At 41.2% G+C, this 26596-nt stretch overlaps 1 protein-coding gene across 4 annotated transcripts in view; it reads left to right on the top strand.

Annotated features, from left to right (window-relative positions):
* The window catches only part of ptpn13 (protein tyrosine phosphatase non-receptor type 13), a 41786-nt gene that overhangs the window by 512 nt on the left and 14678 nt on the right, over nt 1-26596 (top strand). For 3 of the 4 annotated variants that reach the window (XM_029444466.1, XM_029444465.1, XM_029444464.1), the window contains exons 2-16: nt 5566-5685; nt 8097-8263; nt 9538-9603; nt 10836-11021; nt 11296-11383; nt 13538-14170; nt 19667-19759; nt 21268-21361; nt 22774-22966; nt 23956-24030; nt 24143-24314; nt 25107-25257; nt 25364-25502; nt 25716-25868; nt 26384-26566. In XM_029444466.1, coding sequence (XP_029300326.1) covers nt 5571-5685; nt 8097-8263; nt 9538-9603; nt 10836-11021; nt 11296-11383; nt 13538-14170; nt 19667-19759; nt 21268-21361; nt 22774-22966; nt 23956-24030; nt 24143-24314; nt 25107-25257; nt 25364-25502; nt 25716-25868; nt 26384-26566 — 2508 coding nt within the window. In that variant the 5' untranslated portion in view covers nt 5566-5570. Of the gene's footprint in view, nt 1-5565; nt 5686-8096; nt 8264-9537; nt 9604-10835; nt 11022-11295; nt 11384-13537; nt 14171-18680; nt 18930-19666; nt 19760-21267; nt 21362-22773; nt 22967-23955; nt 24031-24142; nt 24315-25106; nt 25258-25363; nt 25503-25715; nt 25869-26383; nt 26567-26596 lie in introns of those variants that run through there. The other variant, XM_029444467.1, reaches the window with a different exon arrangement.

The following is a 26596-nucleotide window of genomic DNA, read 5'->3' as shown; positions in this document are numbered from 1 at the left end:
AAACATCTAAAACAACGCTGACAATGCTGTTAGCTAGCTACTTTAATGCTAGTCAACAGTCTGTTAGTTGATATTTCGTATGTCTGGACCTGAAAGTATTGCTATATTTAACGTGTTAACGTCACAACAATGCTGCTCCTACTGATGACATGGGGCATCTTTGACCACACCAGAAACTGTATTTTAAGTTTGGGAGGGAGGAGACACCACTATAAAAATAACAGGCTGTCTCCGCCACCAGCACTTTTTGTGTAATTTCAAGAAAATGGTCAACATTTTTGTCAACATGTTTAACCCTTAACAAAGCCTTTTAGAGGCATAATATGTCAGTGCAGGCTGAAGGCTTTATGGGGGTTGTAGGAAGGCAGTGTGTACCCCCTCCCCCTTCATTACCATAGAAAAGTAGTAAAGTTAGCTTAAAGTCAAAGGTCATGAGGGTTTTGAATATGTCATTCAAGCCTAAAGGTGGGGAGTCTGTGTGATGGAGCAAGATGAACATTCCCATCTTAAGTGGTTATGATGGAGTTGGTGTGAGCATCATCATAGGAAAAAATGGGGGAAATATTCACTGGTGTGTGTGTGTGTGTGTGTGTGTGTGTGTGTGGGAAGAGGGGGGGTGTCAAGTGAGGTTTTGCAAAACCATGCTCTGGATGTCACGGTACTCATAGCAACCCTGTGATTAACAGAAATGGAGCGGATGAGGTCAAGACCAAAATGAGAAGTGAGGGCCGTCGGTCCAGAGCTGGGCTGATAATCATGGAATAGTCATGGCTCTCTTTCTGGCTTTTTCCTGACCCTGGCTGAGCTGAAAAACAAAACATCCAGGGTGGCTTACTGTACCTGGACAACCAGTTCATAACTGGACGGTACCAGGCACAGTGCTGTAATAATGGCCAGTGTCCATCAACAACCCTGTGTTAAATTCATTATAAGAAAATCTCGGAAGCATGTCGGCTAATTGACTAAATTGTAAGAGGGTTAGGATTAATAAAAACCAACCACCGGCTCTCCCTTTTTATTTAGGTGAGTCGCCACTTCTGTTTAATTTCCGCTACTGTATTCTTCACAAGTCACTTTAGTGAGTCACAGCTGTGAAAGCAGCGACACTCTGTAAACAGCTTTGTGGAAGAATACATCAACTACTGTATATTCATGAGCATTAATTTTAACTTTTATTTCTTCAGTTTATCAGGATACTTCTGGGTTTTGGTTTGCATCATCAAGTCATGTTTGTTTAAAAGATATTCTGATCCAGGCCTTTCTAGACACCGTGTGTGTTTTGAATTTGAATCGTGTGCTTGCAGTCTGCATAATACAGTATGATTCTGGGAATAGAGGTTCACACAGAGTTTGTTGTTAAATTTTCCTGGCATGAATGACTTCAGGAAGATTTTCACCTCAATGTTGGCGAAGACTACCTCTTCACATTGGCTTCTGTGCCAAATGTGTTTGCCAGCTGAGACCACAGTTCTGATGTTTGGAGGATATAAACAAATTCCTTCTCATATCTTATGCTATGAGTTATGCTTTTGGATATTGAAGTAGAATATGGCGTTTTTTTATGTCCGATTTACTTTAAAGTGAAGCTACTCCAGTTTTCAAAAGATTTAGGATCAAAGAAACGTTTAAGAGCAAAAGATGTTCATGTTTTTCTGATCTTCTTGTTCCTGGCAAATGTAGAGAACACTGAAAGAAAGCAGCAGAAACTGAAATTATTTGGATCTTTTTGGCAAAGGGCAATTCTTCAAGGAATTGTTTCAAATCCATTTCATGGGTTGTAGCTGTGTCACAGACAGGAAGGTGGGAGGAAAGGAAAAGCTTCACCTAAGTGCAGAGTAAAAAGAACTATCACGTTTCCAGGATTATTTTCTTTAAAATCCTTGTGACTGTGGCCAAGACTTTCAAACACTTAGCAGCAGCAGGCTAAGCCTTGTTTAGGTTTTTCTTTCTAGCTATAGTGTGGGAATACCTGGGAACAAACATCCCCACTGTTTGAAAAAGAAAAGGAGAATGAGGCGCTGAAGTGGTGAAGGCTGTCTGCTCTCGCTGTTTTGGGCCGCTGCCTCCTAAGCCCCCTCAATAATGAGCACGACCATAGTCCAATGCGAGAGGAGCTGGCCTGCACAGCAGCCTCAGTGCGGATAAAAAACATTCCACTGTAGGTCTCTGTTGAAATAACAAGGGCCACAAAACAATCAGTCTTCACAGCACCCGCTCTCCCCATTCTCATGGGTAATGAGCAAGATGGGTAGTAACCCACTTCTCCTCGGACTTCACGCCTCCCATTGATCAGCATGGTTAACCTGCATTCCTGCATAAACATTTAGGCCTGGGACATGCTTACTCATTAACTCTCTTCTACAAACTTGGATTAATAGAAAGGACTTTGTTTCATATATTGCTTTCAGTAATAAAGCCCAACACTAATGAGGCTGCTGACCCAGTTTATTTGAAGTGTTTATGGATGAATACTACGCTCAAATTTAGCTCCTAATTCTAAACGCAACAAAAGCGGTGCATCGCTTCGTTTTACAATATTGAGTCAACTTTGGTACTTTTTTTTAGTAACGTGGCTTCAGGGATGGCAATGTTCATCTGTCAGTCAGTTGGTTGGGTCCACCGCTTTGGTCCGGACTGAAATATCTCAACAACTACTGAATGGTTTGGCACAACATTTAGTACAGACAGTTATGGTTCCTAAATGATATACCCCAATGACTTCGGTGTTCCACTGACCTGTCCAATCGCTGCATGACTGTGATTGTCGGTTTTGGAAAGTTACAAAAAAAGAAGCACAATTCCAGTGTTGGAAAGGTGTGAGAAATGGAGTTTCTAAAGCTGTCCAACCATCCGACAAGCTTTTTAAATATACTGGTGCCTTTAGTCATGGTTGTTCCTGTGACTGAATATCGCTGACGTCAATTGTAAAATTTGAACTTCTTTGAATAAATGTACGTTTTTATTTTTCATCAAAAACAAGTGCATTGTAGTTAGCAAAACTGCAATATAGCAACATCACAGAACACAGATATGTGATCTGACACACTACTTTTGGGCATCTTTGCTGTTCAGCTGTAAAATTGTGTCCACCTACCAATCTCTATGGAACAGACACGTGTCTGTAGTTTTGTCACGGTTTGCATTTTGGCTTTACTTTATAAAGAAACATTTGAAAAATGTGTTATTGTTTTTTAAGGGCAGTGGTACTATAGAAGATGAACGTTGATAAAATGTGCTCTCGTGTACTTTTGTACCCAGACATGAGTTATATTTGGTTGATCTTGCATGGGAATTATGCCTCATTTCCTGTGTTTTCATCTGCTATGTTTTTGTGTTTGATTTATAAAATCCCGTGTGAAAGCTGTGATCTAACGAGTCCAAATATACCCTGTGCTGTATTTTAATGTGGGTTTGCTCAGATGTGTGGGAAAGAAGCGAAAAACAGACCGTAAAAGCTCAAAACATCAGAAAAGCTATGAATATGGATTTTATTTTCAGTTAAGTGATCTTCGAGTTCCACAAGCTTTTGACTGAAAAGAGTTTCTTGTTATATTGTACCATGACTGTCTAAAATGTTTAAGCCTCACACTAAATTTTAAGCCTTTTGAGGTCATTGGGCACGAGGGAAAAATATAATTTGAAAGTGACTTTGGCAACTTCAAAGAAGGTTTCATGGATTTTAGATTTGTTGTCCACAACAAGTCTGGTTGGGCAGTGAAACCACAACAAACGGTGAATTTGAGTAACCTTCTTTTGGCTTTACAAAGACTGTAGAGTATAGTAGACAGTACACTACATGATACCTTAAATTACTATATTACAAGGCCCCACATATATTTTCTAAATCATTCATATAGATATAGCTATATACATCTTTGAATTAATTTTTTGTAATTCTTTTTTGCACAGCCTCTAATGTATGTCAGCCTGCTTTTCACTGCACATTGTGTGAGCATGTAACAATTAAAACAGTTGAATCTTGAAAGCAAGTAGTGATATATCTTTTTTGTCATAGGCCCATATCAAGTGTCCATCTGTTTTGCGCACTGTTGTGAAATGGAAAATCCTGCACACTTATGCCGTTTGGAGATGTTCCACGTACTCTGCTGTTGTAAAATGATTGGTTTGCAAGCAGGATGCACCAGTTTTGGCTGATAGTGCCAAGTGTAATCAAAATGAAGTGATGGTAGTGCTGTCAGATGATGAGTTTTATGCCATTTTAATACCTCAACACGTCACTTCTGCTAAAAATTATTGTTTTATTTGTAAAACTACAGCTACGCTTATCTGCTTTTTCTCTTACCGCATACAAGTAATAGTTTCTGCTCAGCTAGAATCAGTCAGTAGAAACGGGAGCTTCCTGTTTTACTTACATTTGCTTCACGTCATGGCTGTATATGGAAGATTAAACATAATTTACACTGCAGCACATTAGCCAGGGTTTAGAGAGAAAAAGTGATATATGAAAGATTAACTCAGAATGTGTCATTTCTCTAATTCAGGGTCCCATACGGCTGACTTTCAGCTGGTTTATGGCATTTTAAGCTCACCAATCCCCATTACATGTGGACCACTTGTTAGGTTTGCAGTTACAGCTGACAAAAGACACCAAAACCTAAAAAAGGATGTCTTACCTTTTGTGACTTCATATTAAAACATATGAAAATCAGCCTGTGGGTCACATGAGTTCAACGTTTCGCCAGTAGACATAGCATGTTGAGGCATGTGTGTGTGTGTGTGTGTGTCTGTAGATACTGTTGTGTGATTATGTTTTGAATTCTATACTACACAATCACTACACTGTATCACAGCCTTCCACAAGATAATATAAACTACCTAGCTTGAACGTGACCCAGTTATAGTGTTAGGACATGCAGTCAGGAAAACAGAAGTGTGAGCTATTACTTACAATAAAAAAAAAGTGGTGTTTTGCTTTTCTATATCAATATCCACTTCACTTGGAATCTGCTTTCTTAATTCTTAGAAGCTGGTAGAGGCTCCAAGTAATAAACTGCTGCTTTGTTGAATGTAACTCAAGTAAAGGTGTGTGTGTGTGTGATGAAGATGATAAGACGCCCTACCTTTCTTAGAAGATTTTTGCCCAAGGGCATATGAGAGCAATGTTGATGAGAAAACGGTTTTAAGTGCAGCAATGCTGATGGTTGTTGTAGTGATGCGGCAAAATGGGCTTATTAATTTTGTCAGGCCAGCCAGGACAAGTAGTGTGTGGATTCTTACAGGATTATGTTTTTTAACTGAATTGAAATGAAAATAAAACCTGTTTTTCTTTTTCAGTTGTTCATTCTAACAGAATATGTTGATTACTGACACATTGATCAATCTAGTGTTTAATTTTTAATGAATAAGTGAATGATATATTGTTCTGATTAGCACAAGATGTGATGTGTAGATGCTCTGTATGTTTTCCGGCCTGATTTCACCTTGTGCCAGAGGCTCCTATCGTGTAAAGAAAGCATGTGCCCTTTATAGTTGAAGCTTATTTCTATATTTCTGTGTGTTCATTTTCCGGTATAAATCGTGTCCTCTCTCTCTCTGCTTGCACAGGGAAGATGCATGTGTCTCTGGCAGAAGCCTTGGAGGTTCGAGGAGGTCCGCTCCAGGAGGAGGAGGTCTGGGCAGTGCTCAGCCAGAGTGCTGAGAGCCTCCAGGAACTCTTTCACAAAGGTATGAAAATGTGGAATCAAGATTTCTCCTAGAAAAGATTACACATAAGCACAGAAGTTCACACTTATTTGTCTACATATTTGTGTCCTTCCTGTCCTGTCTTTGAACGGCCAATTCTCTAAATCCGTTCACACTACTTTGTTTAAATGAAGGGGCTGAACGAAAAATCTCCTGGTGTCCAAATTGTGTGACAAATTGTTTCATGTGGCAGCGCATTGAGTCGTCAACTCAAAACAAGACTAAACAAACAGACTTTAAGAAATAAATAATTGTGAGTCATTTATTTCCTGTAAGTGTGATTTTGTTCTTGAAACCAAAGAGATAAGTCTGCCCAATTCTAGAGAATCTCAGCAGGGGTGACTAAGGGAGGTTTACCTTGGAAACATTGGACAGGAAGTGAGTCATCAGGCACTGCAGTGCCCTCTTTGTTGTAAAGGAGTCTGAATGGTGCCTATTCTCATAGGAAACTGTATCACCTGATTTATGTTGGCTATACAGTAATTGTGTCACCTAAGCTCGGCCTGTGAATTTCCATGAAACCGTAAGCAAGATTTAGTTGTGCGCATAAAACCAGCTTGACCTCAACTTGCAGTTTTGCCGACTGGTTTTCACTGCAGACGATCCTGGCGTGCTGTAGGAATTCCCTCATCAGTGTGGCCTGTAAATATGCATTTTATGCTGAGGTCACATTTACAACAAAAGATTAAATATGAAGGCTTCTGAGACAAAGTTCTGAACATATTAAGGAAAAATGCAAGGCTGGATACTTTAATAATCTTAACATGGTATTGTGATGGTTGGCACGTTCTTCTTTTTCCTTCAGAGTGTAGTTGTGTAGCTATACTGAGTAAATTGTGGCCTCTCATGTGTACAGTTTTAGACTGCTGAGTGAAGCTTAAATTTGAAGAGCAGATGTTGGAACCAGCTATTATGGAGTCACTGAGCTATGTAAAGAAGTATGTTTAGCACAAAATTGGATTAATAACAGCAGCCATCTAGGCTTAAATTTGTAAAATAATTTTTTTGATGTCGTCAGTTATGAAAAGTAATGGAGAAGGAGTTTTGCTGGTTTGTGCCTAAAAAGCATAACGACAAGAAAAGGAAATACCTTTGTTTTGCTGAGGCAGATGAAACTTTAGCAGGAAATGCCATACTGTTCGATGCTTTTTGTTTCTGTATCCATCTGTGGTGCAGTGAACGTCAGGCTGTATCCTAATGTGTGGATTTTGCAAATCTTTACATGACTTTTCAGACACGTTTCAAACATTGTGTGAATATTTCTGATTTGTTAGAGGAATTGCTCCTCGTGACTTTTGTGTGTAGAATATTTCAGGTCAAATAGAAATCAGCGTTTCCACAATGGAGTGCTGTTGTTGCTGTTTGTCTCTCTACCTGCTATCGTGCTCGGTTATCTGTGAAGGCCATCTACTGCTCTACATCTGTCTGTCACTCTCATGGCATGTGTGCTGTGCCATTGAATGCACAGTTTGTGAGCATCTACTTTTAGAAGGAAGCCTCTTAGTATAATAGTAGATAGTATTCTGATAGCTCAGATAGCTTATCAGACTGACAGACTACATTAAGGAATAAATAACTTACAGTTGTACAATTTGTGGTCCTTTTTTTTGAAGTGAGTAGCGAATCAAATGGTGCATGCCCAAGTCCTGTTTTTCCCATCAGATATGTCTTCTGATTATATATCTGCAGTTTATTAAAACTGTTGATTTAGTTTGTCGTCCATCAAGAGTCATGCACTTGTGCTCAGCTCCTTTCCTGCTTATCCAGAGCAAAGGTTTAGTGTAGGAGACACCTAGTAACCCAGTCTACTTTTGAGTAAGATCTTCAAATGGTCACACGAGTTTTAAACAGGAAACTTATATTTACTTAGTAAATTCCAGCTTTTGAAAGCAGATATTTGGTGCCTCAAATCCAGTTCCTCTGTTCGTCTCACGGCTCCTCTCGGAGTGAAGTATCAGTGAAAGAAAAGAATTTTGCAGCGCTGCTCAAACATTCCTTTGTATATTTTTAAAACGCTCTCTAACCATAGCGCTAGCTGTGGCTTTGTAGGAAAAGAGAATTACGCTGTGTAGCCATTCCTTTCTGCTTCTATGCCTCAACAGTTATTTTCTTGCAGGCTAAGAAAGCAACATGTGTTTTTGTTTACTTCAATCATCTTGAGTTTCCATAAATGCCGAAGCCTTAGCGAGAAACATCCACTGTGGTTGGATATGTCTGCAGTTGCTGCTTTGAGACTGTGAATGCTCAGACACAATTTGATGCTAGTATTGAGCTTGAAAACACAGTACTTCACTTTAACTCTGTGTGTGCATGTGTGACATGTGTGAAAATGTTTTTTCCTGTCTTTTGTTCTTGATCATATCTCTGGTTGAATTGTCTGTGTCCCTCTCCAGACCCTACAGCCATGGGCTTCATCATCTCTCCCTGGTCCCTCCTGCTCATGCCCTCTGGCAACATCTCATTCACAGACGAGTATGTCACCCAGCAGGATTTAAGAGCCTTCACACCTCCAGAGGTCCTGGAAGGCGGCTCCTTGACTTCAATCTCTGATATAGAGAAGGTATATAAACCTTTACATAACCTATGTGGTGACAGAACCTTATATGTTGTTTATCTTCTAATGCGTCGCTGGTGTGAGCTTTTATCACCTGTTCACAAATCTTGTGTTAATTCTCATATGTTTTCAGTAATATCGTGGTAAATAACTTTTACTTTTAACTTCACATTCATTTCAAGTACAGTCTAACCACAGTCTTGTACTGTCTCATCAGTGTGTCTCACCAAAACAAATTGTGTGTATGGGTTAAATGCATTTCCCTCCTCATGAAACACTTGCAAAGCTGTTTTGTAATATGAAACCTGCATCGTTTACATCCCTATTTGTTAGCTTTCCATGTTGTTTCTTATTTGTCAAATGGTAGGTGTAGAAACCACCGTTGTTATGTTTTTAACCAGAGCACTTTCTTGCTTGAGTAACACAACGCCATAAAACTCTAAACGTGCATATTAATAATTTGCACACCTGAGTACGAAATCGCGAGCAACCATATTATCTCCTGCAATGTGCCACTTCTTTTACATGAGCACAGAACCCCGCCCCTGTATTTGACTCTGCCTCACTGGTAGAAGAGTTAAAACCTTGCATGACTGGATTCCCGTCTCTGGCACGGCCCCACAGACCTCAACACAGTTTTGTGCTGAGTCAGTTTCCCCAGCTGAGTTATTTCGGTGTCGAAAATCTAATCTGTTTCTGTCATTATCACTGACTGTGGATAAACATACGTCAGCTGCGAGTGCTACAATTTTCCTTTTCTTTTTTACATTTGGGGTGGTATTGTTGCTTATAATGAGTGGCTGTTAAATTTCCACATTTTTCAAGAGTGCGAGCGTGTCTTTAAGTCTGCACTTAACCTCTGTTCCTAAAAGACCTTGAAGGCTATGTTGCATTCTTTGGCAATCCCTGAATTATTCTTTCCTCTACCAAGCCTAACATTCAGGGGAAGTGATTTCTCTCTCAGGCTATGAGTGCAGAGTAATAAGGAGAGGAAAATGGAAAATGTTTTTGGATTTAGGCTGAAAGCCCCTGTCTTTTTCCTTTCCAAATATATAAAATGAATTCAACTTGTATTGCACTCCAGCTCAGTCTGTCTCTCTTTCTTTCACATAGGACAGACTTATTTTAATAGTTTATCTGAATGAAACTAAACTGTATCTTCCTCATCTTGTGCTCACTATTAGCTTTACCCTTAAATGTATGTACTTTGTTCTTAAGAGACAAGGATTGAAACAAGTCTAAGTGCTGCTTATGAAGGTTTTGTGATATTTCTTTCACAGATGCACATGTACTCTCTGGGGATGACCCTGTTCTGGGGAGCAGACTATGAGATCCCTCAAAGTCAGGTAAATCATTACCAAGGATGCTTCCTTACAAATTGGGGCCTGATCATTTGGGGCAGTGGTGGCCTAAAGGTTAGCTAAGAGAGCCTCTCTGTTCATTCTCCGAATGAGAAGGTGGACCTTGAAGGAACTTGTGTGTCGTAACTTACACCTTTTTAATACTTAATAGTACTATTAAAGCTGCAGTGTAGAACTTTTATCTTCCCCCTCTGGCTGTGATGGTCATTACCATATAGGAGAGACTATAGCGACGGAGCTAGGAGTATGGCAGGAAATCCTAAGAAGCGTTCAAGAACGGTTTCAGGAGTGAACGCTCCAGATACAAAAGAAAATTGCTCAGGAAGACTTTATAAGAGTGCTCCTGGGGGCAGTGGAGATGGGGCGAGCTCACCTGCAGGCATACGTGTGCTCGCACGGGGAAGTCGCCACAGACTCTAGACACCACAACTCCATTATTCTGTGAACTGCAGAAAGCCTTTCCTGGCTGCAAAAGGCTTAATCAGCATGGTGTGAACTCGTTTGGCAAGGGCTTGAATGTAACAGACGTTCATTTATATGTAAAAGTCTCACACTCCAGCTTTAATTTGAAGTGGATCAACATTTCAATTGTGCTTTTTTTGCAGCCCAAATGCCTCAACTCCATATTGAAAGCAGACCTTGTAATCTTTTTGTAGAATCTGTCTTTTTTTGGATGAGATCTGCATCTGAATATCACATCTGGAGTAAAAAAAAAAAAAAAAGGTGCAAGCTGTAAATGCACTCTGGAATGTGTTTGAATCTGCCAAGTCGTTTGGAGATGGTCTGGCTCACAATGTATTCCCGGCCAGGTGTAAAACACAGTGTTCACATTTGTGAGGGAGTACCGCCCACAGGTTAGGATTTAGTACTACAAAACCAGGTTTTTATATCTTGGTGACACTGATTTTAAAATCATCACAAACTCGGCACTATATGAACACATTTGCCATGTTTTAGATGGAAAAGTATTTATCGTCACATCGAGTTAAAAAGAGAGGCTTAGCCTAGGCTTTTAATCTAAAACCTGGAGTAGATGGAAATGTAAAGTAGGTGATGGGTTTGTGCCATGCTGGCAAAGCTTAGCTCTGCCTCCTTATCTGAACATAATGGAACATGATGACATATCAGATTCGAAGATACCAATAGAGCTTGTCACTTTACATTCTGCTCCTGTCACTGTCTGTATGTTAACTGTCTTCATTATGTTTTCTGTGCAGCCTATGAAGTTGGGGGAACACCTAAACAGCCTGCTTCTCAACATGTGTGATGATGTTACATTGAGTCGAATGTCGTTGCGCACGGTGCTGGACATCTGCAGCAAACACATTAGAAACTCCAGTTGTGACCCTCCCTTCTCCTATATCAGAAAACTGGTCCGCTTGGTACTGGGCAGCCTTTCCCAGGTAAGCATTCTTTTCTTTTTTTTGTGGTTCGTATACAAGATGCTACACTTTAAGCTTTATCCTAGCCTTAGTGCAAGTTAAAAGTCAATTATCAAAACACAGTAGTTTGGCGACTTACGCAACTAATAATGGGACTCATGCTGATAGAACATGATTTCAGGATGGATGAGTCAGAGGGAATGTTTTTTCCCTCCTTGCTTTGTCCTGCTTTTTTCACGCCCGCTCTTTGTTTTTCTTTCTCTCTTACTTTCTCTTGCCGCTGTCTTTCTCTCAGCTGGACGGTCTGCTGACTGATAGAGAGTCTCTTCCAGAGCGGAGTAAGGAGATTCGGGAGAGGCTGAGGGGAAAGGGCTTGCCCTCAGGTAAGATGAGCTACACACACACACACACACACACACACACATTGAACACAGAGCTGTATTTGCTTGGTTTGTTGTCAAAGGAACTTCTCTGTGGTGTAGAAGGACTCTGGTTTCTATTAGTCTTCAAAAACACTTATTGTTTTTGTTGATCTAAGTTCTGTGTAGTTTGTTGTTTCAAGTTGTTTGAGAGAATTTGACGTAAATGCCTTCCCTGGTTCTCTAGCAATTCATCACTTACATCCTCACTTTCTGAGTTTGTGGGAAAGAATCGAAAGTAGATGAGGAATAACACGCTGCAACCTTGAATCGGATTTAATTCAGGAAAATATGACCAAATCTTCCCAGTGGTTTCTGAGAGAACTCTGGCATTTTTCCAGGCCATGGAAAGGAGAGCGCAGCACAAACATGGCTGTTGTCCCGATTATGTAAGCATGGCATGGCATTGATTACAGATGCATATTTTGGAGTCACCAGTGAAGCTGCTGGTCTGCTGTTTGTATCAGTGCTTTGTTTCCCTGGTTGAGCACCAAGCCAGCCTTAGGGAAAGTACGTGCAAAGAGTATTACTCAGTTCTTAAGCTCCTCTCTTCTTAAGGAGCAGCTCTCTCCCGCCTGTATGCCAGAAGCTCCAAGTTGTTATTGCTGCTAAGGGAACTTAAGTCATTGTCTTTTTTTACATGTTGGATTTTTTCATGTTTCCATTTCTTCATTGCTGTAGTTCAAACAAGTATTAGCTGAACATCTTGTGGCAACAATTGACTTTTTTTTTTTTTTAAAGAAATAAAACGCATCCTGTTTTTTCAATTTTTCTCAATCCAGTCCTTGTGTGCTTCCCTGAGTTCCTGGAAGACAGCCTGTCTGACTTTGATCTGTTTCCCTGTTAAGACCAAGCATATGCTTTGTAGATTAAACCACCACATGCAGTGTTTGTTTTTTTTGTTTTTTTTAACAGGACTTCAGTCTCCCTCTGCTCTCTCATTTCTACATCTCTCTTTCTCTTGTTGTTGCTCCTTCTCATGCACATGTTTGCCTTCTGTTTATCTCTTTCTCTCTAAAACAAGAGCTGTCACTGGCAGCAGTTTATATACAGCTTGTCTGGAAAGACAAACTTAAAATGTAAATGAACAGTCAAAGCAAGCAACATTCATTATTGAGTTTTACGAAAGACACAGTGATAGATGGGCTGGACACCTGTTCCAGAAAGTGTTATTGTGGTGCCATATGCTCTATTGTTGGTTTGTTTGATAAATAATGGGGAATCTTAGCTACTGAACAAAACGGACTGTTGAGGTCAAAATCAGCATGTCATTTAATTTGTTTTCCTTATGCTGTTGTTGGTTTACTTTACAAATTAATTAGTTATTTGCCATAAATGTTTGCTACACTATTACCCCTGGGGGGCTGTATAACAGAACATTCCTATTGCTGCTACTTTATTCTAATTAAATGCCTTCAAATCCAACAAATAATGGGAAATTCAGTTGAGGCACAAACCATTATTAGAATTTAAGGTGAATTTATAAAGGAAAAAAAGTGGAACACATCGATCACATTCATCTAACCAGCACTGTGTCAGGGTTAGGGTCATAATATACAGTTTTGCATACTACATCTATAGTTACACACATATTCATTTACTGTAGCTGCATTTCTTCTCTTTTAGTAGAGGAGCCATGAGAGGTGTGCAGCAGGTGCTCTGTCTGTTCAGGGAGGGGGGGGGATCTATAGTCGATGGTGCCGTGTTTAGTGGTCATGTCATTCTGATGCTGTTAGAAATGGATGCCAGGTTGGACAGGCACTTAGGCGTAATGAGGCGTACTATTTTATAAATCCTTGTTAATCCCTCTCTAGGTCCTCCCCTCTACCACTTTCTGTATTGAAAATAATAATGTGATCCACTGGGGATGATCATCCGATTATCTCTCATACTATCTGTATAATATGAAAAATAAATATGTTCAGAACTTTTATCTCTTTGCAATCAGGTTTATTTTCCTTTTTTAAATACCTGCCGAATTATTTTATTTTGCTGGTATTAAAAATGAAGATTTGGTGAAACAAATAAAATAATCTGTGTTTTGAGGCTTTGAGTTGTGCCAGTGTGAGCTTCTTCTTCTTCTAGTTCAATAACATTTTGGTCCTCTCCTGTTCTCAGGGAGGAGTGCTGCCCCCAGGGTACTGGAGCGCTACAGAGCCAGAAGTCAGGAGCAGACGTCTCTTAACCGGGGCCTCAGTCGTTCCATGGGCTCTCTGCCAATCCAGGACCTGTTGAAGGGGGAGGATGGGGCAGTCCTTCAGTATTACCCTTCTGAGTATTACCCCAACTCTGAATCCCCCACAGAATTCTACCCCAAACCCCCCTCACTAGAGCACCAGCACTCCTATCCCTATCTGCACCCCCTTCACCCCCAGCAAAAGGGCCGGCCCGTGGAACTGGACCGAAGGTCTTTACCCTTCCACAGTGGGGAACTGGGCCCCAGTCGGGCAAGGAAGAACTGGGCTTCCTCTGTGGATTTGGCTTGCATTGACCCAGAGGCTCTTCGTTTTGGTGCTTTGGAGGATGCGCGGAGGGGCAGCAGTGCCATAAGTACCCACTCCATGGGCAGGCGCAAATCGCCCTTGCGGGCATCCAGGGAGAGGGATTCTCGCTTCTCTGAGTTTGGTGGGCTGAAGAGTAGGAAGCCTCATTACAACTCAGCCCTGTCGGTAGGCTCGGGCCTCACTGGAGCCTATGACAGGATAAAGGAGAGACAGAGAAAACTTCAGGTGCTGAGGCAAGCAGTGGATGGTGAGTATACTCAACATAAAGGTAGTCCCTTTTGAGTCCACTGGGATGACTGCAAAGTGTTGTGTGTTTTTATATTGGAGAAATCCCTTGTGATTTTTGTAACTTTTCGAAATCGACAATCTTCACTCTTCACACCCACTTCACGCTGTGACTGGTGTGTGGAGCTGAAAAAGTGTTCAGCGTTTGAACATCTCTATCAAGCTCCCTTTTTCCATTCTGAATCTGTCTGAAAATGTGTGCTGTTATCCCCATATTTAAACCATATCATATCCGTCCCCCGCCTCGTTACGACGGCCAGCTTTTCACCCCGTATTGTGTGGCCATTCAGAACAGCTATGAACACATTTGCTTTACGCTGAGGTGGAACAACGCGTCGTATGAACTAGTTCTTTCCAAAGATAACCTGACTCTTACTGGGTGACATATTGTGGACGATCTTAATTGTGTTCTTTCCTGATGGTAGCAGGATAGGAATGCACAAAGAATAATCTTCACTGATCGTCTTTTAGTATTAAGTGTTTAAAGATTAAATCTTGACACTTCTAATATGATTGATTTGTTCAATGTAATAGCCTTTTACCTCACTCTGCAAAATATACAAACGGACACCTTCCTTTTTTTTGTTTTTCCTCAGTTTACAAATGACACTCAACAGTCACCTGGCCATATTGGTACTACATCTATTCTATGTGTGAGGTGGTGCACAATTTCAAAGAGGAAAACCCCGCCGTAGTTCCCAGCTTTAGTCTGCTACTGAGACGATGATAAATCTTCAGTAAAACACAGCCTTTCAAGGTCCCAGCTGTGTCATTAAGATATATAGGAAATGTCAGACTGTGTGGTAAAATGAATTTATCAGGGCAGTAAAAGGGAGTCCAGCAGCTTGGGTGAAAGAACTGCAGGGAGCCATCAGCTGGGCTCACCTGAGAAGTGAAAATGTGACGGTGATGGGATGACGTGTGCAGACAGACACCCGGGCTAGTTACAGGTTGTATGTCCATCTGTAACTACCGTATGTGGGATGCGAGCTGGGTGCTGGCTCGAATGAAGTATCGTTGGTGGTGGCTGTGCAGCAGTGTTTGGACAGAATGTATGAGTCACTGGTACAGAGGTTTCCAAATGACTGATTCTAATTACAGGCCAGCTTAATTCTAGCCTGCTGCTAACTGTCACACATGCTATATAGCCAAGTCCCGTTCTTTATTTTTATTTTTTTATATACATATGATTGCAAACACACAGATATAAGCACACATGCGTACGTACAAGGTATTTACAGACTCGAAAATACAACCTTTGTGTAATCACATGCTTAGTCCGAGCACACACAACACAATTGTTTAACACCTCAGCAGTCAGCACCAAGAGCTTTACGTTTCCCTCGTGAGCTTATTAAATTCTTGGTAAAGTCTCCATAGGCGGCAGGCTAGCTTTATGCAGAGTCACACGTGGCTGTAGGGGTCTGCTGGCCATCTGCGGACATCGGAGAAGCACGAGGGATGAATGGTTTCATATAATAAACCACTGTCTTCTACCTCTTCTTCCCTTTCCTCCTCCCGCTGGCTTCCCATACTCCCCAATCTCCAGCCTCCCTGCTTTTTTGGCAGCTATTTTTAATGCTGACCGAGCCACCGACCGACAGCATTCTTCTCCTCGACTGTGGCTTTTTATCCCCTGCAAGTTCTGCCTTCCTTTCCTTCCCTCCCCTTTGGCTTTTTGCTGATTGTGATCAAAGGCACTTGGCACTTTTTTTATTTCATATTCTGTTGTGCTGAGCTTCTCTGCCTAGCAGTGTCAACGCAAGAAAAATGAGAATTATGGTTAGCCTCTGTCTATTGTCCCACCTATCGTGTTATTGCTCGATTTAAAATTGAGAGGATTAACTGTGTATTTTTTTGCCAATAACTTCTAATTGATATTAAATGATGGTGGATGTTAGACACCATGCTGACGCAAATGAATGTTTGCTCACACCAAAACTGACTGAGGTCGACTGTAAAGACTGAGCCAAAATATGTTTTGTATTCCATCCCAGAGCTACTTCACTATAGTATGAATGGGGCCTAATTGAGCACAGACCATTTGCAGGGCCTCATGGATGTGTTACTTGGCAGACATCTCCTTTTCTTTCCTTTTCTCTTACTTTTTTCTGTTCTTTTCTGCAGGAAAGTGATGGCGCAGCAGTGGTCAGTGCTCTCAGGTTTCACCCAGTTACACACTGGTTCTCTGCCGTCTGTGTGTGTGCGTTTGCAAATCATGTTCAACTGAATATGTATGACATGAACATAACTAAACATTGTGTGTGTGTGTGTGTGCGTGTGTGTGTGTGTGTGCATGCCTGTGTGTGTGCATGGGCATGTTTATACCTGGTCCCCTATGTCTCACCCCAGTGCGTCCGCAACCCCTCCTCCTTTTTGGTGACAAGGTGCTTCAATCGGTAAGAATTTTCCTTGCAGAACTAGAAGCTGTAATTGGAGTCATGCGTAGCGGATGAGGGAATTCCAATCATTATTGGACTTTTCCGGCACTTGGCAGAAGGTCAATGTGGCTTTGGTCCGGGGTGGGTCCAGCTTGGACAACAACACAGAACACTGCTGCCTCAAGGGAAGGGGAGGCGTCCACGAAAGCAAACCTAAACCCCTCAATTTTTAGCAATTATATTACAGTTTGGTGTGTTGCAGCAGGAACGATTATAGTGTTTGTAGAGCTTTTATGAAAACCTTTTGACCATTAGGCTTTTTTTTTATTATCTATTTGAATCAACTACCTGACTCATTTCCTCCTCACATTATGCATAATGTCTAAAACAAGCACTATAAATGTTCATGAGCAGCGAAGACATTTTATGAATAGACCTTTCCATTGGTGTTTTTTTTTTTCTCTCTACACTACGTGCACTTAAAATTTCACTTTCACAAAATCTACATGGTATGTTGTTCTTCTGAGTCATGTTAACCTGGCAAGGGGAAGCTTGAGGGTTTCTGTTAGCGATTATCCCTTTTAGTCTATGCTTTGAAGGAAGTTCCTTCTTTCTCCCTGGGACCTCCAGACTTTGAATAACCTCACAGTCGGAGTTTGTGTCTCCTCTCAGCTTGAACACACCAAAAGGCCATAGCCTATAGAAGCTGTTTGTGTACTCACAGAAAGCTCGTGCAGAAGGGTCGGTTGTGGAATCAAGGACAGGGGAACGAGTAACGGGGACGTGGGAGAGGAAAAGAGGAGATAAGGCAAAGGGAGGAGAGACAAGTAAGGAGACAAATGCAGGCTGCATTAAGTGTTCCCTGGAAAAGATGCTTTTCTAGTTAAAATGTGTACAGACTGTTTTCCTAGCAAGTAGGATTGACTCCCTACACGGAGAAAAAGACATGAGGGTGCTGAGAGAACTTGATAAGAAGTAAGCTGGATCATTAAACTGAATGAACCCCTGGCCTCTTCACTCATTCAGCCTCGCATTAAGTATTTATTTACTACTAAAACGTGCTGACAGCCATTTGAAATCTTCCTCTTCTTTACTTTCTTTCATTGTCCTTTTGTGAATGTATGTTTGTGCATGCTTGCTACCTACCAATTGTACTCCTTTTTTAAGGTGGAAGAGGAATATAGATTTAATATGTTCCTAGGAAAGAAACGATAGGCAATCATCGAGGAGGAGCTATGCCGTACTTCTTTATCCGAGTCACCTTTTAACACTTGTGCCTCCCTTGCTCACTGAGACGTTCACATTATCGGAAAGACATCACTTTTAATCTCTTTAATTAGCGGTGATCCTTTTCGTCTCTCTTTCCCCTCATTGCTTTGAGGTGCAGTCGGTGTTTTGAGGTCATGATGAAATGTTGATGCCAGGTTTATTTGGGATTTTTACAAATACGCTGAGTCACCCTCAACAACCTCATTAGACACTTGTTGCATTCTGGGTACTTGTATTTCAGCATTGTTTACAACTGGATCTTTATGTACAAGTACAAACTACAGCGTCAAAATAAAAAACACATTAGATGGCCTCCAGCAAACGGATTTTTATAGTGTTCTGTTATTTGTGCCACGTTCACGACACGTGAACTGTGGATTCTTATTAATTTTTTTTAATGATGAGGTTGTGTTCTTCTAAAGCAATGGTTTGTTTGGATTGTCTTGAACAAAATCACCCCCCAATTTCCTCCTGGTTTAAATAGACAAGCTATTTAACTTAAATTAAATGTCGCTGTGTTTTGTTTATTTTTGGAAAGTGTATTTAAAGTTGAGAAAAAAACAAGCAGTCCATAAAAATACATAAATTCACAAATATTTATCTTGTTTAGTTTTTTCTTTCCTGCCAAGCTCTAATCGGATCATAAACTGTTCATAATTGACCCCTTTTGGGAAATCCTGTTGATAGCGGTGCACCGCTACTGTGACAGACATGGGTTTGATGTTTGTTTGTTTTTTCCTCTGCGTTATCGTCCTCACTTCACCCTGTAGGTCTCCTAATTCATCCTGGCTGCACATATAGCAACACAGACAGTGCAGGACAGTTGACTGTGCACGTGTGTGGGTATCTGTGCATGTATGTGTCAATGTGGATGTTTTAAGCCAATTTGTAAGTCTTTGTCATTTACAGTGATTCACCTTCTTAGCTTCACCAATGCAAGTACAAAGTACCTTTTTTATGCAGATGTTCTCTCATGTCTCTCTAACCAGCGGACAATTTGACTACTTCTCTTCTTCATGGACTTCATCACAAAGCGATATTGTACTGTGAAACTCTTCTGAACTAAAATGCGTGAGCAATCACTCGGGAATGCCATTCATTTAAGATGTGTAGCTGATACTGAAGAGCAGGACTTTCGAGTTCTGTGTACCGCTCGGGCTGAAAAACAACACAACACATTAGATTACGCTTCAGACTGTTTTCAACATTGTTTTTTGGTGTTTTTTTCCGGCTGCATTACCACAGATTTTTATGAAGCATTGCACAGAGAAAAGTAAATCATTGTGGTGAGCTGGTCTGTACTTGTTGTGGTTTATCCAGTCAAGCAAGACAAGAGATTACACTCTCAACAAAAAGCTCTCTAACCTGAGGAGAGGCATGCCTGCAGACACTTGTGGCTTTTCAGTGTAGTTACGTACGTCTTTCATTAGGCGTGTTTACCAACAGCGTGACTGAAACCTGCTCTGTGCGCCTCAGTCTTCTGGTTTAGGGTTAGGCATCTATCTCAGTAGGATTTGGAGAGAGTGCAGTAAAAGAAACACAGTAGCTTGTCAGTCCGCCTGTTGTCCAAGTGTTATAAAAAAGTGATGCAACTTCTGTGTCGAGTGACATAGAAAAATTAACGGCTTCACCTTAACATCCCTCACACACAGAAAACAAGTCAGAATAACCATTTTGAAGTTGTGCTCATGTGCATGAATTTAATATTTAATCCATTTCATCTCTTCCCAGACATCCTCTTGTGTTAGTGCATGGTTTGTATTATGTTATTTTTAAAAGATGGGCTGATGGTCTTTCTCTTCGCTCAGACCCGGTCCACACCCACCAGAGGTACCACAGTGATTACAGTTCATCCAGTGAAAGCCCCTCCGTCACCTCCTCTGATCCAGACTACAGACAAGGTAAACGCTTTCATTCATCATCGTTTGTTATTCTCTTCACACGCACTCATCTGGGTTACGTGCATGCAGCAGAAGTAAGAAAGAAAAATCAAAGTAGGCTACATTTTCAAAATGAATAAACTCTTTGCGTCCAGTAATAACACGGCCATTACCATAGACTAAATGAATCCAATAACGGGAGATAAGAAGTAGCCACACTTGAGCTACGTGGTTCTCAGTCCTCTTCCTGATGACCTGAAGCCTCCTCTTTAGCCTTCTAATCTCTGACTTATTTACTCCTGTAGCAGTGAATGAATCATTTACCAAGAAAAGCAACAGTAGTCTGAGCCACAAAACCTGGGATTGAAAGGATATCCATCATTCTTTGCCTCCACTGACGGCTGACTGTAATCTGTCCTGCTAAAGCCAGATTCCCAGCTGTTTTAATGCCAAACCTCACAGGGCAAACTTTGTAGGCTAAAAATGGTGAGGCGCACACCGCTCTCCAGCCTCTCTTGGGTGCTGCTGTCAGTCATTTATCTGGTGCTGCTAATAGGATTAGATCATGTTCTTAGCTACTTAGGATTGCACAAGATAACATACCTTCACTATCAGTGCAAAAGGACATTTTGCAATGAACAAAGACGAGATTTAAATATCGTAATAGTGTTGGAAACATGAGTCTGGCTATTGAGCAAAACTCAGCAGCTCCAATTTAATCTTTCCAAACTGAGCTCTTAAAAATCCTCTTTTCACTGTAAACACGGAATCACTTGTAGGAGTCCGATTACAGTTTGTCAATGATGTCTCTGTGTCAGGGGGCCGTGAAGGCCTTGGGATACAGTACTTACAATATGTAACTACACGCATATTTATATATATATTAGTTACTGTTCTCATATAGGAAGTTTTACATGCAATGTGGTTAGTTTGTTTAGTCAGAGACTAATTAAGAGTTATTTATTCAAGAGTCAGTTCAGTGGGAGACAAACCTAACAAAAGTAAAAAAAAAAAAAAATATTCAAGATGACTTACCGACTATACTCCATGTCTCGTCATATCTACGGATTTCACCTTTGCAGGAAAGTCTGACCTCGAGCTCAGACAGCTGCGAGGAGTTTAGACATACGAGTGGAAACATTGCGTCTAAAATCCAATTTTATTTGGAAGTGCCTCAAATCTATTTAACATGTTCCAAAAAGAAAGGCTGAATTACTTTCAACTGGAAAATACAATAATTCACTTCTAAGATTGGACATGCTCTTAATCTACTAGATGGGGCAGAACATGACTCAGTATATATTTAGTGCTGCCTGACACGCACTGTTGCTGTAATGCAATTTCAACTCTAGAGGACAGAGATCGTATTTGTGTTGCTGATTTGACCTGATATCTATCACCGCTCCTTGAACACATGTTAATGCAGGTGCATCTGCCTGTCTGCATCTGGAGGGGTGTGTGTGTGGTGTGTGTGTGTGTGTGTGTGTGTGTGTACACGTACACGGCTAATACTCCCATGTCTCCTCCAGCTAAGAAACCAGCCGAGGGGAGGAGGTTTGGTTCCCAGCTGGCACTTTCCTCTGAACATGATGCCCTATCGCTGACGAGCCACAACAGGCACAGGTAACACTCGCATATGTTTGGCAAGGTGGCAATTTAACAATCAAGGTACCAGTGTTGTGTTTCATCCCCCAGGCTACCAACCTACAGTGACTAGTTAGTTGATCCATATGGAAATGTATCCCTTCGTGGATGTTAGACTCCATCGTCAAACAATCTTCATCTTCATTCTGACACTCCAGTAGTGCAGGATGAACTCATTTCTAAGCCAGTTATATTTTTGCATTTATATATACATTTATTTCTGAACTCTGAACCCCTTATTCTGCTCCGAGAACTCTCTAATCTAATAATCTAATAATAATGTTGTTTAAAGTTCCACGGTCCAAGTTTAAAACAAAGGCAGATTATGCTTTTACTAACTTGGCTGTGAAAGAAATTCCCCTCAATATCAGATCAGCTGATCCAGTCTCTCAGTTTAAAAAGCTTTAACACCTGAACACACTTGCTGATATTTATCTATATTATCTATATTTATTTCTCTGTGGTCACTTTTTGAAATCCCTGTTTTTATTGCATTTTCTGTGTATTGTCTTGTTTCACATTTTTTATTGTGAAACACCTTATAGCACTGAACTGGTTTATAGAAAATGGAGCAATAATGAATAAATGTGAACATCACCCCCTGCCCCAGTGCACAGGAGTGTGCAGGACTTAAATCAAATGTATTTGTATGCGTTTGCTGTTTGCTGTTTCGTTGCCTAAACAGAACCGGGATGCCCCCGTGTTTGGTCCTCTGGGCCACACACACAGCTGGTGTGGCACAGGAGGGTCAGCCCCATGCTTCATTAATGAGGTCATCTAATGTGACATCCACATTCAGCAATCTCCATCTCTCTAATCTCGGGCATTACAGAGAACTGCTGCCTGCTGTTTCTATGCCTGCGAACAGGAAAACCATGTTTTCATTCTGTCCCACTGCACAGAGCGCAAACGCATTGTTTGACATGTTTTTGAGTATTTATTTGATAAAGAAAGGCAGAAGATAGAATACAAATTTCCCAAGGCATCACACATCAAGCAACAGTGGATTGCACCCCTCTACATTTCACAACTTCTTTCTTTATGTAGCACCTTCCGTACAAATGTGCAATTAAAGGGGCTTAACGATACAATGAAAATACAACCATACAGTGAACATAGCACAGAGGGTAGATAAAAGAATACAAATACTCCGAACAATTGCTTTTAACTGTTCCACGATGTAGGTTAGTGTGTGAGGGGGAGCCTTTGTAGCCTTCCACTTTCAATCAATATTAATATTTTAGTATTTTATCATCTTATAAGTTGATTTTACAAGTTTTTATTCTGCACTTTGTTTAGTTTTTTAACATGCTATATATTAATAAACTTCACTTGACTGGTTTGACAATATGACAGTTCTGACATTGAGCTCCTCTCTTCTCCTTCTGTAGGCTGTTTGAGGGGGCAGCTGATGAAGGGAGGCGGCAGGAGGACGAGGTGCAGCGGCTCCAGGCCCACCTGGCCAGCAGGCTGTCCAGGGCCAACCTCTACCCCGCAGATGACCCCCTGGCCCCATCTCGCACTTCCATGCTCGACCTTCGAGACCCCCTCCACATCTCTTCTGTACCACTTCGCAAAACCAAGGTTTTTGCTCCTCCTTGCTTAAAAGACTCCAGGATTTGCTTTAAATGAGAATCTGTGTTATTTATGAAGTCAACTTTGAGGATCACTTCAGTTATTTGGGTCTTATTTTGCTTTACATACATACATTTTATTTAAAAGTTCCTTCATCACTATAGAGCACATAAACAAACACACACATAACTCCTTAAATGATTAAAAGACAACATTTCAACACCCACGCTGCAACGGGAACTCCCTACAGCTCTGACTATCCATCGCTTTGAACTTGTTTATATTGCAATATTTGATGATTGATGTACAATTTGAACTCTCATGACTTCATAGGCAACTAGGTTATTGATGCTGTGCTCACTGGATGTTCTGTAAACACAAATTGCTGACTGGAAAAACATAATTAATTTCAGCCTCCTTTTTTACGGTAATTACAAATATATGGGTTTGTGGTACATGTGGGATTTTTTGGTTACGGTTGGATCAATCCCACCTACTATCACAAAATGTGTCGACACAAGCGGAAGCAACATGGCAACAAAACTGCTGATGTTTGCAGTAAATCTCAATACTGTTTATCAACCATATTCCTAATGGGTTATTTATACGTGCACAGGCGAGGCATATTTGCTGTATAGCGTGTTTATGGTCGATCCTAGGAAGCAAAGGAATCTTGCCCTTCCACTTCTGGTGAGACCTGGTTATACCAGAAAACCAACAAGGAAGTGTAAAAATAAAAAAGCATCACATAAGTTGACGTCATACACATTTTATGATCAGAGCATCTATTACAACCTGCAGTGTGAATGTGTTGAGTCATGTATGTGTATCAATGATGTGTTACTTACTGATATGACACAAGTGACCATAAACACAATCAGTTGTCATTATAGCAAAGAGGTGGAAGTAAACAAGGCCCAGGTTGAAAATGATCCTTTAACATTTTGGTAGATATAAATAATCTCTCTAATTACTTTTTGTCTTTACACCACTGGCAGAACTTCCGCGGGCCTGAGTTTGTGAAGATGGCCAGTGAGCCCTGTGTTGCCATAGCTGTTCCCTCTTCAATAATGGTGAGGATGTAAATGTAATGCCACCTTTTGAGCCGATGCATCCATGAAGTGGCCACAGAGAGTTCTTTATTTCTCATCTATAATTCATTAAATTGGTTTCTCTGCCCACAAGAAACGTGGTAAGGTGGAGGAAGTGCAGAGGAAGGTGGGTGTGGTGCTGCTGAATGGCCAAAAGCTGGAGCTGAGCTGCGACATCAAGGCAGTTTGTAAAGACGTCCTTGATATGGTGGTTGCCCACATCGGACTTGTGGAGCACAATCTCTTCGGCCTAGCATACCTCAGAGGTACTGTATGTGTATATCTGTCATTTGTGTGTGTGTGTGTGTGTGTGTGTGTGTGTCAGGTATACGTAGGGGATCAGTCTTCTATATTGTGTTCTTATTAGTTAACCAATGCTAGCTCTGTCACTGATTCACGTTGACCTTAAATACCTTCTTTCTCCCATTTATAAAAAACACACCCAGGAATCCTGTGTTCTCATAGAAGACCTTTTTAAAATCATTTTGTGGAGCCTCTTGTCCACAGTCAGATTCAGGGATGACAGAGAGAGAGTAGTAGGGTTGCACACACCGCTTTATTCGCTCACAGGTAAGCTTTCTATCACAAGCACACTAACAGGTCGCTCTCCAGTCGGTCACTCTGCTGTTCGTCGCTCTCCAGGCTGCGCTGCGTCTTGGCTCACCAAGCGTCTCCATCTCCTCTGGAACCCAGCCTACTGCAAGAGAACAGAACCAGGCCATCACCGTGCATTTATTATGTGACTGATTACCTGATTCCGTTCAGCTGTCTGGCCTCCAGCTGGGACACTCCTGTCCCTCCCCAGCAGCCGGCGCCCTAACCACACCCCACTGCCACACATTTATTCTAGAGAAAATGTTCCCTTCTCAAATTTAAAACTGTGAGATCACATTTCAAGCATGTTAGATATGGTTTAGTTAGTTTTTTAGTGCAGAGGTTCATGGTCTTTCCATGGAAATTAATTTTCCACACGTCATTGAAGATGCAAAATGTTGCGGCAAGCGGACACACATTAACGATTAATTCCTTCTCGCTCCTCTCCTAAAAATCACACACAGATGATGAGTTTTTCTTCGTTCATCCTGATGCCAAACTGTCCAAAGTGGCCCCAGAGGGATGGAAGGAGGATCCTAAGAAGAAGAAATCCGATGTGCCTTTTAATCTTTTCTTGCGCATCAAATTCTTCATCGATGACGTCAACCTCATACAGTAAGTATATATTTTGGAAGGGTTAGAACCTGAAATGTTACTGAACAATGGATGTTGGCATAACACATTTAAGATAACCAAATATGTATTTGTCTGTGTCTAACAGGCATGCTATGACCAAACATCAGTACTACTTACAGCTGAGGAAGGATATATTGGAGGAGAGGATGCGCTGTGACACAGAAAATGCCATTCTGTTGGCTTCACTGGCACTGCAGGCGGAATTCAATGACTACCAACCTGAGGTACTAAATGTCTTTAATACAGCTCATGTGTCATCAGTCAGATGACAACACTTAAAATACTGGTTTAAACTGAATTGTGACATTGTCTCAGTCTTATTGTGTATTTATATTGCTGAATGAAACATTTGAAGGAGAATGTGAGGGAAACTTCTCTTGTAAAACGTTTTAAAAAGCAACAAATATATTAATTATTCTTAAATCTCTGTGCCTCAGCTCCACGGGAAGACCTACTTCCGACTGGAGCACTACCTCCCGGTGTCTGTCCTGGATAAGGTGGACCAGACGACCATCAAGGAGGAGCTGCTGAAACTTCACAGCAACTACTACGGAGCATCGGACTCTGAGGCGGAGTTTGAGTTTCTCAAGGTCAGCAAGACCAGAGCGAATGGGAATCCGGATTTCTGACAGACGGCCAAACACATTTTCAGTTGTTGCTACACAAGTGTTTATTGTGTGACAAACACAGTTGCCATTTTGTTTTCACTGTTCCAGGAAAAAGTGCCAAACACTTTACTTGAGCAGAAGAAGTTGTACATTTGAGTTTACATTGTCATCTACAAACATTATAACAAGTAGTTGTGTCCTGCCGCTGCATCTTATTCAGTTGTTGTGATACTCTGCCACATCCACAGTCTACTAAAGCGGCTCTATGTTCTTCATGCCACTGAACCACATTGAATAATATTATCATATTGTATGTAATCATATTGGATCACTTCCCCGATGACTTTTTCTCTGCATGAAAAGTTCCAGTACTCCATTTTCATCTGTCTCAAAACCCTTTCACATCCCCCCCCCCCCCCCCCCCCCCCCCCCCACCCAATCTCACACTGTACGGTGTATTTCTGATCATGTAAGACTCTATATTGATTGTGTTAAAGGTGAGCCAGAGGCTGACAGAGTATGGTGTCCATTTCCACCGGGTGCTTCCTGAGAAGCGGTCCCAGACAGGCATCATGCTGGGCGTCTACTCCAAGGGGGTGCTCATCTTTGAGGTGCTTAACGGAAATCGTACCCCGGTGCTAAGGTTCCCCTGGAGGGAGACGAAAAAGATTTCCTTTATAGTATGTACTCGTCTTTATTATCAGAAATAA

This window comes from Cottoperca gobio, chromosome 12, assembly GCF_900634415.1.
Source record: "Cottoperca gobio chromosome 12, fCotGob3.1, whole genome shotgun sequence".
NCBI classification, from domain to species: Eukaryota; Metazoa; Chordata; class Actinopteri; order Perciformes; family Bovichtidae; genus Cottoperca; species Cottoperca gobio.
This window is presented reverse-complemented; position numbering and strand designations above follow the sequence as displayed.